The 15,716-nt window shown below is 44.2% G+C and overlaps 1 protein-coding gene across 3 annotated transcripts in view; it reads right to left on the reverse strand.

The window, feature by feature from the left end:
• uggt1 (UDP-glucose glycoprotein glucosyltransferase 1) overlaps positions 1-15,456 on the reverse strand; it is a 168,053-nt gene extending 152,597 nt beyond the window's left edge. For all 3 annotated transcript variants that reach the window (XM_085990639.1, XM_085990638.1, XM_085990640.1), the window contains exons 1-5: positions 15,377-15,456; positions 4,445-4,583; positions 3,375-3,457; positions 1,611-1,741; positions 1,396-1,508 (exon numbers count right to left, since the gene is read on the reverse strand). In XM_085990639.1, the coding sequence (XP_085846765.1) occupies positions 1,396-1,508; positions 1,611-1,741; positions 3,375-3,457; positions 4,445-4,583; positions 15,377-15,404 (494 nt within the window). In that variant the 5' untranslated portion in view covers positions 15,405-15,456. The remainder of the gene's footprint in view (positions 1-1,395; positions 1,509-1,610; positions 1,742-3,374; positions 3,458-4,444; positions 4,584-15,376) is intronic.
• Positions 15,457-15,716: the final 260 nt, after the last annotated feature.

Genomic DNA, 15,716 nt, shown 5'->3' on the forward strand with positions numbered 1-15,716 from the left:
ACCATGGATAAAAAAAAATTATTTATATAGACAGGTACCAAACAGTTATAATCAGTGATAAATGGCAACATTAACACCCAATAGATCAATAAACAGTAAATATTGTGACACCCCAATCACCTAAATAAATAGTCACCAAGAATATGGCTGTGACACAGAAAGGAATGAATAATGCAAATTTTTAATAGCATTTAAATAGTGACCAGTGTTTACTCTCCACCTGTTTTCAGTCAGGCTGGAGCCTTGGAATGGGTCTTGGTGGATGTGAGCAAATGTGGACTATTCAGGGAAGCTCCAGACCCAGATGAAAAGCAAAAGCAGGATTGGTGAGAAAAATGTCCAGGTGCACGGATTAATTCGGAAGGCAGTGGGGAGGAAATGAGGAGCTAATGTGGCTGGAGCCTGGTTGAATTGCCCCAAAAATTGGGTTGCATCATGGTGACGTAGAGAACATGGATCAATCATAGAATCCATTTGGTGTATGCTGAGCACGTGACACCAGGGACCCATCAGAAACATTAGAGGCTCACAACAATGTTGCAGTCACACGGCTTCACTCACACACACACACCCGTTAGCAGCTGTTTGGGAAGCACAAATTTGATTTGAACTGTAAGAAACCCTTCCTAATTAATTCACTTCTGTGGTATTCATGAAACAAAACTCATTCACATTCCTTAAAAAAAAACAATAAAATATGTCCACTGGTTAAATTTCATCCCAAAGATAAGTTTGACAATTCCACCAATTTACCATGCTCCGCCTCGCAATATGATGCACAACAATCTAGTTCTGTGCTAAAGGACAAGCATATTAATTGTAGTTTTTAGATGCAAATCAGAATCCAAATTTTCAGTTTCATAAACTGGTTCAGCTTTCTATAGCTGAAGCTCAAATAATTAAAACCCAAAGTACACTGGATCATCCATTGGCCATCATAATAGAGGGGCCTCCCTTGGTGCAAATAAACAAGAGTCCCCAAATGGTCTAAGAATACTCTATAAGTACAGGGATAAAGAATGTACAATACAAATAGCAAAAGGAATTTAATCTTTCTTGGGAATTGACAGGGGAAAGATTAATGTCAGTGGGGTGTGCAATGAGCTCAAATCCTGCACATGGCTTGGTCATTAGTTGATAATTGGGAATGCAGATAATAGGAGAACCAGTAATTGAGATTTATCCATCTAAAGCCCAAGTTCCACAGCCCAGACAAGAGTACTATTACAACTGCAAGCCCAATGAGCTCAAGTCCTGTGCAGTACCCATTCCTCAAGCCCACTCATGACTAATTTACAAATTTCCAAGTTAATAACGTACTTTGAATTCCACTACATTTTACAATTTCAGAAATGCTTCCTAACTTAGAATTTTCATTCTCGTAGTTTTTTTTACCTCTCCAGAGCACTCTGAAGAAGCACCTCCAACCTGTCAGGACTGCAGGTTTTCTCCCCATGCACATTTATAAAAGTAGAACAGTCTTCTGGAGGGGGCTCCTCTGCTGCAATCTATTAAAAGAATTGGTATCATTCATATCATCAAAAATAAAAGCACAGTTACTAGCTTCCATTGGGACTGAATTCTGTAAAATACACATGCGCTCAACTCACCTGCTGAAACATTTGAACAGTGGCAGAGTAAGCCCGTAGGGACAAGGCAAACTTCAGCAGGTTGGCCTGTACAGGGGTCAGTAACTCACCAGCTTTCCGCAGTATATAGTGGTAGTATGAAATATCGGTTTCTGGGACAAAACAAAATAATTACAATGTTGCATCCCATCATTTCCCCCACCCCCGCCGCCCCACCCCACCTCTTCTCTAAATGTTCTCCCCTTCTTTTCCTGAAGGTTTTTACTTATTGCTGGGTAACATTTCATGGGTGTTGGTCACCCTCCTTGTCTAAGTGGCCACTGTTGATGTGGCAGCCTAGTCAGTGAATGTCGAAATGCTATTTAATCATTGAGGATCGACGAGCCTGGCAATGTCTTTACCCAAAGTCTACACTTGCACTTCCAATAGGAGTCACAGAAGAGCAATTGTGAATGGAAATCTTGGCTCATTTTTCCCCTTCTCTAAACCCAAGGACACCAAACCCCACTACAGTAGCCTTATCGCTGTGCCAGCGAATTCAGCAGACTGGCGGTAAAATCTGGGACGAGCTGCTCACGGGATTAACATGCTGAGCCATAACAGTAACTGCTAGTTTATCTTCAAATGATAAGCATGCCCAAAAATAACATATTCACATTACTTTTACATTAGCCTGAACTTTCCTATTGTGTATTCTTTTGCAAGAGTATTGTGTCTACAAACTATTTTTAGTTGCTAAAAGAATTATGGACAAGTTATTTGAAACACAGGAGGTGCAAGCACCAGAAGAGGCCCAAGTAAAAAGATTGGGTGCATACTGAAGGAGGCAAATAGTTGAAATGTCATCCACTTACAACTACTTTCTCTTCACCAGTTGGGACTTTAGAGTGGCCATCAGCCACCCAGGTAAAGTACTGTCACTCTGTGATACTGATTTTTATAACTGTTTTAAGAATTTGATGTCATATGATTCAAAGATTCTGTCCGTACGTCCTGCGTCCATCCCCACGTTATCAGATCAGAGCAATTACTCCTAAATGCATCCCTGTTGAATAACTGCTTGTTCCATTCGGTGTCAGATCCTCACCCTTGGATGTGTATCAGACGTTGGCCACGCTGCTCCCGATCCACCAGTACACTCGCAGCAACATATTCTAATTATTTTTCCAGCAAATTGTGGCATGAATTCACCACTGGGGGATCGGGGAGCACAACAGTCTAACTTATGGTGTTTGTCACCAATATCATCTTTGCAGCGAATTCCGGGCCCATATCTAGTCAGGTACAGGAATGTAACAACCAGTCTAGTCTTATGTTAACACTCCACAGTGAACCACAAGAATGCTGGATAAAGTACCTTAGCTCTGGTCTTTATTATTCTATGTGGTTCAAACTCCACAGAAAATTAAATAGTGTGCTGTTCAAACAGGAGAAAAACCACTGGCACACTATGCTCTTAAGAGCTGGATGCCATTCTGAAGAAATACAAGTTTTGTCATCTACCCCCCACGCTCACCGTATAATTTGAACAAGTACCACAAATTGTTGCAGGAGCTTTGTGGTATCATCTTGTGACAATGTCCGACAAAAAAAGAGAAGTTATGGAGAAGTTGAGGGTGGAATAGCAGACCAATATGCCATTAAAGTCTTAACCGGGGCAGTGTTTCTCCCCCGCCTCCACCCCAAATGTTGCTTTATAGGGTTGTATGTGGAAATTTAAATGAATGAGAAATGTGATAGTCAATCCCGCCTCGCGGTATCAATCCACAATGAAGTCATCGCTACCTTCATGATCCTCTGGATGGATTTCTTGAGTGGCATCCACAAAATCCCAGAACTTAGCTTTGCTTTCTTCAGCTAAAAATTCACTGCAATGAGAAGACAAAAAAGATATCCTCCAATTTACTTACTTCTACAATAAAGTACCACGTCATTATTTCACAGTTAATAGAAACTTAAGTAGAAGTTATTAGAAATTATCTTGCTGATGTGTTTTCCTAACAAATATTTCTATCAGTTATCCAGCAATCACATCTCACCACAAACTAAAACAATTTGTTAAGGCTAGAAGAACCCATTGGTGCCTCTTCTATTCCATTTTCTTGCACAGACTTTGGACTGTAATTGAGATGCCACATTAAAATCGCAACAATCTATTATTATTGACCTGTTTAGAGGGAAGATCCTGCACTTAATGACCTTATCCACAAGGGTACCCAACAAAGCGATCATTAATTTACAATAGATACTTTAGGCGTAAAATGCAAATTGCAACACAGAACTCCCAGCGTGGGGGAAAGGAAAAAGCAGCCAATTCTCCAGTCTTGTGAAAGAAACACAAGCTGTCCATTTCCTTTAGTGCATTAATTATAGTGACTTCTGGTGCTCAGAATTCAAGATAAGTGTGACTCTGTCTCAGCGACTCAATGAGGAAAATCTCATTGAGAATAATCAAGCCAGTGGAACCAGCCCCATGAAAACATTGTTGGCTGCCTCAGAACACACTGTGCAACAACTCGACAAAGCCACACACTGCTAAACCCCTCTTCCTCCTCCCCCACCCCCCATAAATCCCACCATGGCAAGTTGTGAAACTCAATTCAAATAATTTGTGGGCTATCACCAGAAAATGATTGTGAAAGCTGCCAGATTGTCATACAAACCTTGTAATTTCTACATAATTCTTTGTAAGAACATCGTTTCTCTGTATCAGCACCAAACACTCATTGATCGGGTAACCATATGATGTTCCCATTGTGCCTAGCAAGGAACTCCTCCATTTGGGTTAAAAGAAATTAATCAAATGAAACGGAAACTCAGTCAGTAATGGATAAATGGAAAAACAATAGGATTACCTTGCTTCCAATAACAATGGTGTAGATGGCCATTTGGTGGTAAGTGTTGTTGTCACGGCTTTCGAGTCTGCATTCACAACCGAGAAGGAGAGATACACCAGAGCTACTAATGCAAGAATCCCAGTGTTGTCGTTCTTAGCTGTAAGAAGTACACCTGATTAAAAGTTACCAATAATATTTCTATATAAGCTAATCCTTTCTTAATCACAACAAATAAAATGATTCACAATCAGAATGAAAATAGACCGCGACATAAGAATGTTGAGGTTGCAAAGCTTGCATGCTCCAGCAGCAATCCAAGTGCTTAAAACATGAACGGATACTATTCCGAATCCTATTTGTACTGCATCCAAGCATTCCGTCGATGGCACAGTATCTTGAAAGGAACGTTAGGCACGTGGTCTGGCGGTATGACAAAGCAAACTAGAATGGCGTCAAACAGGACATTGTTGTCTTTGACCGCCATCCTGTCTGCCAAAATCTTTTTTTACAAAGCTGTTTGCACCAGAATTTAACAGGAAAATGGCCTACGTACGACACATTGTTTACTGGGAGCTGCTTCCTTCTCAGACCCCAGAACTGTGGACAACTAACTCACTTGAGATACCGCAGACTGTGCATTTCAAGATAATAATTTGCAGAGTTAAGGGAGTTTAGACGCGAGTAATCAACAGTGAAATTGATTAAAACTAAGACTAATGAATAGAATCAAGAAACCGGAGCTAAAATATTTCGAAGAAACTTCAACATCAATGTGGATCCAATTAAATCTAACCCAAGTGCGCAGTGGGATATGGCCAGTCCTGAGAAAATTATACGTAACATTACTCACTGATGCCGTAAAGCATCCACAAAATGGCAGACTTCTAATGTTGCTAGTCACAGGAACAATTACCCACAGAGGAGATCATCACTCACAGATAGGGTGTCAAATAGAGGAATCTTGGTTGACCCCTGACGATTGAAAGGCAGCGGCTGTTAGGGCAAGATCTACCCCTTCAGTTGAAGGTACTTTGCTCAGTTTTCATAGAAATTCACTACAAGGGTGTGCAATAGATTGAGAATGTTTGCACATGGTCTTCCACTGAGTCTATTAACCCTACCTCACATAAATCTCACATTCTAGGAACCTCGAGCATTTATCTGAAATTAGTTTGAAGCCCGACAATATTCTAATCCCTGTCACTTTGGGCCATACATTATTCTGTTGCATCTGGTTCATTAGGGGGTCACACACTGATACCCTATTTTATGCAGGTGATTTTGGTGACTGCACCCAGGTAGATCTTTACCAGTTCCTGAATTGACATCTTAATTTAGTTACACTCGTTAACGGATGCACCTTTCAAACACACGCAAATGTGTGATCTCTTTCACAGAATACTGCGCTGTAAATGGTATTGGTTTCAATCCTCAGAATTAGTGATTTGCAGGCCCTCATTATGGAACAACCATATCTTGTCTGGACAGTGACTGGGATGGTTCTGTCAGAATTCCTGCCTAGTTTTCATTTTCTTTAGGGACCAGAGATTGTCCCATTCTTTTACCCACTGTTCATTGGCCTGATTTAGTACGGGTATCATAATGTATGTGATCACAAAGCCCCAAGATATTATGTCCATTGTACTATACAAATCTGCAAGTCAGATCAATTACTTGTTTCCTATGCTCCCACAGTATGAAAGAAAGTCCAATCAAGTAAGATAGGTTACCTAACCTGGGAGAGTCTTACTCATTCTTTGAACAACACGCATTCTCCACACACCATGACCCCGCCCATTCATCATCTCATACACACACCCCTCACAGAAGAGTTTGAACATCTCTGCTTCACTGAACCAGAACAAGACAAGCATCACACATAACCCTTAAACCAATCTTATGCAAGAAGCGAAGAACTACTGTAAATGCACCTCGGCATTCCGTATCAATCCAAAAACACGAGATGGAATACAATGCAGATCCTCCCACTTCACTGCTACCTGTGCAACACTCTCCCAGACGCTTGCACTGCCTGGAGTTCTGTCCCTTTTAAAGATAATTAACCATCGCTTGCTGAACCAGGGTTGTTGGGACCAAAACTAGACAGAGAAATTTGTAACTTGCCCAATTGTATTCCAGTATAATTTTATCCTATACTTTGTGCTTCTGACAATCATCAGACACATTTTAGATCAGAAGCCAAATACTACAGATGCTGGAAATCTTCAATATAATGAGAAAATGCTGGAAATACTCAGCAGGCCAGGGCTGCATGTGTGGAGAGAGAAAGCCAACGTTTCAGGTTGATGGGCTTTTATCAGAACATTCTGATGAAAGCCCATCGACCTGAAACTTTAACTCTGTTTCTCTCTCTACAGATACTGCCCTGACCTGCTGAGTATTTCCAGCATTTTCTGTTTTTATTGAAGATAGATCAGACTTTGTACGAGCAGTCTCCTATTGATTTCCAATCTGATGTACAAAACAAGAAACTTGTGGAACGAATGGCCAGTTAACACAGTGAATACACAGTTAAAGCATTAAAATGATCTGAGAATTTCCTAATCCTAATATAGCAGCAAGAGCTACTTGGAGTAAACAACTTATTGCCTTTCCTACCTTAACAGAAGTTTAATGATACAAGATAAATAAGCAGAATTCCCTTGATGTATGAAACAGAACCTATTTGAACATTTTGAAGTAGGGTTGTTAGAAATTGATAGATTATGTTAGCACACTGGATTTTTTAAAAAGTCAAAGTTTGATTAGGATAAAGATTAGCAAGCAAGGTATTCGTAACTCCACTCGGAGTGCAGAATGAAATAGGAACCTAACTATTGTAGACAAATAAGGGTATTTTCCTGGTAACAATGAACAGAAGGTAAATCGTGCTTGACTACTCTACTGGAATTTTTGAGGATGTAACTGGTAAAATAGATAAGGGAGAACCAGTGGATGTGCTATATTTGGATTTCCAAAAGGCTTTCGATAAGGTCCCACATAAGAGATTAGCGTGTAAAATTAAGGCACATGGGATTGGGGGCAAGGCATTGACTTGGATAGAGAACTGGTTGGCAGACAGAAAGCAAAGAGTTGGAATAAACGGCTCTTTTTCCGAGTGGCAGGCAGTGACTAGTGGGGTACCGCAGGGATCGGTCCTTGGACCCCAACTATTCACAATATATAGTAATGATCTGGACGAGGGAACTAGATGTAATATCTCCAAGTTTGCAGATGACACAAAGCTGGGTGGGCGTATGTGCTGTGAGGAGGATGCCGAGAAACTCCAGTATGATTTGGACAGGTTGGGTGATTGGGCAGAAGCATGGCAGATGCAATATAACGTGGATAAATGCGAGGTTATCCACTTTGGTGTCAAAAACAGGAAGGCAAATTATTATCTGAATGGCAATAGATTGGGAGAAGGGGAAGTGCAACGAGACCTGGGCGTCCTTGTGCACCAGTCGCTGAAAGTAAGCATGCAGGTGCAGCAGGCGGTTAAGAAGGCAAATGGTATGTTGGCCTTCATAGCGAGAGGGTTCAAGTACAGGAACAAGGATGTCTTGCTGCAGTTGTACAGGGCCTTGGTGAAACATAGAAACATAGAAGATAGGAGCAGGAGTAGGCCATTCGGCCCTTCGAGCCTGCTCCGCCATTCAATGAGATCATGGCTGATCATCCAAATTCAGTACCCTGTCCCTGCCTTCTCCCCATATCCCTTGATCCCTTTAGCCTTAAGAAATATATCCAACTCCTTCTTGAATTTATTTAATGAACTGGCCTCCACCGCCCTCTGTGGCAGAGAATTCCACAGGTTCACCACTCTCTGGGTGAAGAAATTCCTCCTCATTTCAGTCCTAAATGGCTTACCCCTTATCCTTAGACTATGACCCCTGGTTCTGGACTCCCCGGCCATCATAAACATCCTTCCTGCATCTAGTCTGTCCAGGCCTGACAGAATTTTATAGGTTTCGATGAGATCCCCTCTCAATCTTCTAAACTCCAGTGAGTATAAGCCCAATCGACACAATCTCTCCTCATACGTCATTCCTGCCATCCCAGGTATCAGCCTGGTGAATCTTCGCTGCACTCCTTCCATGGCAAGAATGTCCTTCCTCAGATAAGGCGATCAAAACTGCACACAATACTCAAGATGTGGTCTCACCAAGGCCCTGTACAACTGTAGCAAGACATCCTTGTTCCTGTACTCGAACCCTCTTGCTACGAAGGCCAACATACCATTTGCCTTCTTAACCGCCTGCTGCACCTGCATGCTTACCTTCAGCGACTGGTGCACAAGAACACCCAGGTCTCTTTGCACTTCCCCTTCTCCCAATCTATTGCCATTCAAATAATAATCTGCCTTCCTGTTTTTGCCACCAAAGTGGATAACCTCACATTTATCCACATTATATAGTGCATTTGCCATGTTTCTGCCCAATCACCCAATCTGTCCAAATCGTACTGGAGTTTCACGACATCCTTCTCACAGCTTACCCTCCCACCCAGCTTTGTGTCGTCTGCAAATTTGGAGATATTACATCCAATTCCCTCGTCCAGATCATTAATATATATTGTGAACAGCTGGGGTCCTAGGACCGATCCTTGCGGTACCCCACTACTCACTGCCTGCCACTCGGAAAACGACCCGTTTATTCCAACTCTTTGCTTTCTGTCCGCCAACCAGTTCTCTATCCAAGTCAATACCTTGCCCCCAATCCCATGTGCCTTAATTTTGCACGCTAATCTCTTATGTGGGACCTTATCGAGACCACATCTTGAGTATTGTGTGCAGTTTTGGTCGCCTTATCTGAGGAAGGATGTTCTTGCCATGGAAGGAGTGCAGCAAAGATTCACCAGGCTGATACCCGGGATGGCAGGAATGACGTATGAGAAGAGATTGGGTCGATTGGGCTTGTACTCGCTGGAGTTTAGAAGAATGAGAGGGGATCTCATCGAAACTTATAAAATTCTGACAGGACTGGACAGACTAGATGCTGGAAGGATGTTCCCGATGATCAGGGAGTCCAGAACCAGGGGTCACAGTCTAAGGATAAGGGGTAAGCCATTTAGGACAGAGATGAGGAGGAATTTCTTCACCCAGAGAGTGGTGAACCTGTGGAAGAAGGCAGTAGAGGCCAATTCATTAAATATATTCAAGAAGGAGTTGGATATATTTCTTAAGGCTAAAGGGATCAAGGGATATGGAGAGAAGGCAGGAACAGGGTACTGAATTTGGATGATCAGCCATGATCTCATTGAATGGCGGAGCAGGCTCGAGGGGCCGAATGGCCTACTCCTGCTCCTATCTTCTATGTTTCTATGTTAACAGCTCTCACACTAAATCTGAGACATGCACAACAACAAATATTGATTTATGCAAGAATAACTGCACTGCAATTTGTTTTTCCAACAGCAAATTCAGGCATGTATTGTGACATGACAATCTCATTTGCTTGTGTATTTGGGGCATTTTCGGCATGTGAAGAATAGAAAATGATGACCTTATCACTTCTGACATTCAGTGTTGGTATCAAACATTCCCATGTCAAATCTTCTTCTTAGGCAGTCCCTCGGAACCAAGGATGACTTGCTTCCACATTAAAAATGAGTTTGCAGATGACAGATGAGTCCAATGCGGGACCTACAGTGTCTGTCACAGGTGGGGCAGACGGTGGTTGAAGGGGTGGGTAGGTGGGGTGCTTGGGTTGATGTGCGCTCCTTGCGCTTGGCTTCCGCTAGCTCCCATCAAAGAGACTCGAGGTGTTCGGCGCCTTCTCGGATGCTTCTCCTCCACTTTGTGCAGTCTTGGGCCAGGGATTCCCAGGTGTCGGTGGGGATGTTACACTTTTTCAAGGAGGCTTTGAGGGTGTCCTTGAAGCGTTTCCTCTGCCCACCTGGGCCGCTCTTGCCGTGCCGGAGTTCCGAGTAGAGCGCTTGTTTTGGGAGTCTCGTATCGGGCATGCGGACAATGTGACCCGTCCATCGGAGCTGATCAAGCGTGGTCAAAGCTTCGATGCTGGGGATGTTGGCCTGAGTAAGAACACTGATGTTGGTGCGCCTATCCTGCCAATGGATTTGCAGGATCTTGCGGAGGCAGCGTTGGTGGTACCTCTCCAGCGAATACAGCGCGACGCAGATACAAAGTCAAGTTCCTTCTGTTCTAACTACCAATGTGTCTTAACCCAAGCGACATAAAGAGAAGTGTCACCTCAGTAGTCAACCCTGATTTTGATCCCAGGAGTGAAAGGGGAGTATGGGGTCTCTGTGCCAAACAATGACCCCTAGTCTCAGTGCTCTACATTTGCAGCCAATAGAGATAAAACAATGGTGGATCTACATCTTTTGGGGGTCAACTGAGTGCCTGACTAGTTTCTCCAAAGTACTCGTTCACATAGAGCTTACATTTTGTTGATTTCTTTTTGTGCTCCAGCTTATAAAACCTAAACGGCTAATTTATTTTTGGTTAAATGGGTGTCTGACCTGCACAGAAACCCACTCCATGTTTAAGAGTATATTTCACAGGAACATGTAGAAATGTTGTGTTCCCAACATAAGAGGGGCACATCCCATTTAGCTCAATTCCAGAGAGCGTGGGTACAGGTTGGCAGAGCCAAAGCTGAGGAAGTCCTTGTTTTATGGGGTACTGTTTGGGGTTTAACCCATTAAAATCACGCAGCCTACCAGCAGAGCTTCCCACTGCCGATCCAACCAGGATGGCCCTCCCATTAGATTGCCAAGTCTTTCCCTCCCCAAAGGGAATAATCACTAGTTGTTAACTAGACAACTGAAGGGCGGGTTTGAACTCGCACAAGAATGGAAACATGTTTCAGGAACTCCTCACAATCTGCACAGTGAGCAGCAGAATTCACCATAAAACATGTGAGTGCACTGACACCATCTTCTTGGTCACAGTATGGGCACAAATCATACCCCATAGATTGGTGGTGCTGCCATTCGATTGCCTCTCTGAAACCTAATCATGGTAGGCATTGACTACCAAATATGAGTGTGTGGTCCCACACCTTGACCTCGAGGTAATGCCTTACAGCACCTGTGGTCCCGGGTCTCAAAATGTCCTCAGCAGCTATACCACATATCTACATTCAGCATATATGATTAAAATATGAATGCACATATTGAAAATGTAACCTGTTTTGTAACAGTGTTGCAATTTCATTGGGCCATAATTTACTGTAGCAGGGCATCTAATGATGTCTGCTGTTAGTTAGACTTGTCCTTGAACGTTTAGGTTTTCAAAAATCTTTTGCTTTATAAGTTGCTGAAAGTGCAAGCTGTTACCCTGTTTTCCTTCTTGCGAGGGTATCTCCTTCTTCTTAGACAGTCCCTCGGAACCGAGGATGACTTGCTTCCACATTAAAAATGAGTTCTCAGGTGACTGATGAGTCCAATGCGGAACCTACAGTCTCTGTCACAGGTGGGGCAGATGGTGGTTGAAGGGGCGGTTGGGTGGGGTGCTTGGGTTGACGTGCGCTCCTTGCGCTTGGCTTCCGCTTGCTCCCGGCAAAGAGACTCAAGGTGTTCGGTGCCTTCCCGGATGCTTCTCCTCCACTTTGTGCGGTCTTGGGCCAGGGATTCCCAGGTGTCGGTGGGGATGTTGCACTTTTTCAAGGAGGCTTTGAGGGTGTCCTTGAAGTGTTTCCTCTGCCCACCTGGGGCTCTCATGCCGTGCCGGAGCTCCGAACAGAGCGCTTGTTTTGGGAGTCTCATATCGGGCATGCGGACAATGTGACCCGTCCATTGGAGCTGATTGAGCGTGGTCAAAGCTTCGATGCTGGGGATGTTGGCCTGAGTAAGAACACTGACGTTGGTGCGCCTATCCTGCCAATGGATTTGCAGGATCTTGCGGAGGCAGCGTTGGTGGGACCTCTCCAGGACCTGAGTATCTGGGACCTGAGTAAACAGGGAAAGCAACTGTGCATCTCCTTAACCAATCAGACTGAAGGATTGTGAAATTACCAGCACAAGGACTGAGAAGGAAATGTAAATTAGAGCAGGTGAATTCAGTGTCAAATCAGGTGCAGAGAAATAAAGGGAGGAAAATAAGTTCGGATTGAGAAAATAAAGTCAGAAAGGTAAAATCTCCAACAATTAATACACAAAGGAATGAGACTCCACACTTGTAATATTCTGTGCCAGAGATATTCATTGGCAGTAATGAACACATCAGGTCATTAAAGGGGTACTTGCTCCTGTACTGACAAGACTCAGCTCTTTGTAGCAAGTTTAGTTCGTATCTACTACGCAAATACAGCAACTTCACACTATTCAATGCATTTCAATGGTGAGGCAATCAGCAAGATGCCGTTTTCGTGAAGCTAACAACGGAATGGCGCAACTCGGACAGCAACTTTGAAGTTGCTGTACCATTTACACATAAGCTTGCAGAGAACATAAAAACTGACTGTAAAAGCTTTTATAGATATGTGAAGAGAAAAAGATTGGTGAAGTCAAACGTAGGTCCCTTGCAGTCAGAATCAGGGGAATTTATAATGGGTAACAAAGAAATGGCTGACCAATTAAATACATATTTTGGTTCTGTCTTCACAAAGGAGGACACAAATAACCTCCCAGAGATGTCGGGGAACATAGGGTCTGATGAAGGGGAGGAACTGAAAGAAATCAGTATTTGTAAGGAAATGGTGTTAAGGAAATTGATGGGACTGAAGGCTGATAAATCCCCAGGGCCTGATAATCTACATCCTAGGGTACTTAAGGAAGTGGCCCTAGAAATAGTAGATGCATTGCTGATCATCTTCCAACATTCAATGGAATCTGGAACAGTACCCATGGATTGGAGGGTAGCTAATGTTACCCCACTATTCAAAAAAGGTGGTAGGGAGAAAACGGGGAATTACAGACCGGTAAGCCTGACATCGGTAGTGGGGAAAATGCTAGAGTCCATTATAAAGGATGTAATAGCTGAGCACTTGGAAAACAGAGACAGGATCGGACAAAGTCAACATGGATTTACAAAAGGTAAATCGTGCTTGACTAATCTACTGGAATTTTTGAGGATGTAACTGGTAAAATAGATAAGGGAGAACCAGAGGATGTGGTATATTTGGACTTTCAGAAGGCTTTCGATAAGGTCCCGCATAAGAGGTTAGCGTGTAAAGTTAAGGCACATGGGATTGGGGGCAAGGTATTGACTTGGATAGAAAACTGGTTGGCAGACAGAAAGCAAAGAGTTGGAATAAACGGGTCTTTTTCCGAGTGGCAGGCAGTGACTAGTGGGGTACCGCAGGGATCGGTCCTTGGACCCCAGCTATTCACAATATATATTAATGATCTAGACAAGGGAACTAGATGTAATATCTCCAAATTTGCAGACGACACAAAGCTGGGTGGGCGTGTGTGCTGTGAGGAGGATGCCAAGAAACTCCAGGATGATTTGGACAAGTTGGGTGATTGGGCAGAAGCATGGCAGATGCAATATAATGTGGATAAATGTGAGGTTATCCACTTTGGTGGCAAAAACAGGAAGGCAGATTATTATTTGAATGGCAATAGATTGGGCGAAGGGAAAGTGCAACGAGACCTGGGTGTCCTTGTGCACCAGTCGCTGAAGGTAAGCATGCAGGTGCAGCAGGCGGTTAAGAAGGCAAATGGTATGTTGGCCTTCGTAGTGAGAGGCTTTGAGTACAGGAGCAAGGATGTCTTACTACAGTTGTACAGGGCCTTGGTGAGACCACATCTTGAGTATTGTGTGCAGTTTTGGTCGCGTTATCTGAGGAAGGACGTTCTTGCCATGGAAGGAGTTCAGCGAAGATTCACCAGGCTGATACCTGGGATGGCAGGTATGACGTATGAGGAGAGATTGGGTCGATTGGGCTTATACTCGCTGGAGTTTAGAAGAATGAGAGGGGATCTCATTGAAACTTATAAAATTCTGACAGGACTGGACAGACTAGATGCAGGAAGGATGTTCCCGATGGTCGGGGAGTCCAGAACCAGGGGTCACAGTCTAAGGATAAGGGGTAGGCCATTTAGGACAGAAATGAGGAGGAATTTCTTCACCCAGAGAGTGGTGAACCTGTGGAATTCTCTACCACAGAAGGCAGTAGAGGCCAATTCATTAAATATATTCAAGAAGGAGTTGAATATATTTCTTAAGGCTAAAGGGATCAAGGGGTATGGGGAGAAAGCAGGGACCGGGTACTGAATTTGGATGATCAGCCATGATCACATTGAATGGTGGAGCAGGCTCGAGGGGCCGAATGGCCTACTCCTGCTCCTATCTTCTATGTTTCTATGTAACAGAGCCTCACCATTATTTTGGCTCTGTGTTTTGGTACCCGTGCGGGAATTGCACGATGTTTTGGTACCGGGGCTGAAATTGGATTGCGTTTTAGTCCTGGATTTGCACGGATGTACTGGTGCGGGATTTGTAGTGTTTTGGTGCAGGCGCGAGTCCCGGGCTGAAGTTGGAAACTCGAGCCCTGAGCTTCACTTTCACTTCCTCCTCCAATCACAATCCTCGGCGTGTCGCCAACGCCGCGCGACCGACCCTGGAATCTCCCGGGCGCGCCGCCGCCCTCGCCTCACGCCGATTGGTCAAAACCCGCCGAGCAACCAGCACCCCCCCCGCTCTGATTGGCCGGGTGCACTGTCAATCATTGCTCCCAAGTTTTGAATCGAGACCCCCCCTCCCCTCCTTCTCTCTCTCAGTATAGATAATAACGAAGATAAACAACAGGGGGTGAAGAACTCGGTGAAATCCGGGAGAAGCCGGAGCCGCCCGTCTAACGGTCAACAGGCGGCCGTTTAACACAGGTCAGGAAGTGACAGCGGAATCCAGTAATCGCGCAGCCCAGCCGCAACCTCCTCCCCTTCAAAATAACCGCCGTTCTGTCCATAATAAGCTGCCGGGGGGGTGGGTGCGAGCCTTGGCTCTTGGCCCTCCGCTCCTCTCATTCACTCACTCACCACAGCCGGCGAACCAGAGCGCCGCCATCTTGGGTGTCCACAACAGCCCCCTCCCCAGGACCCAACGGGGGTAGCCTTTCTCATCCCCAATTACATAAGAGCAATTCCGTTTTAAAAAAAACACACACCGTCAGTTACAGTTGGACCGTGTACCTAATCTATCAATTTGTTATAAATTGTGTTTTGGAACAACTACGCGCGAGTGAAAAGGGTGCAAATTTCAGGCAATTCAAAGGGACAGCTGCCCTTTTAAAGGCCCAGCTCGGGTTCGGAGCGACGCCCCCTGCCGGGCGCTGGGCCGCACTGCAGCAGGCCCTCACATACACTTGACTTACCCATT

The sequence above is a fragment of the Somniosus microcephalus genome, chromosome 6 (assembly GCF_052327205.1).
Source record: "Somniosus microcephalus isolate GS21.2 chromosome 6, FLI_Smic_1.0, whole genome shotgun sequence".
In the NCBI taxonomy this organism is placed as follows: Eukaryota; Metazoa; Chordata; class Chondrichthyes; order Squaliformes; family Somniosidae; genus Somniosus; species Somniosus microcephalus.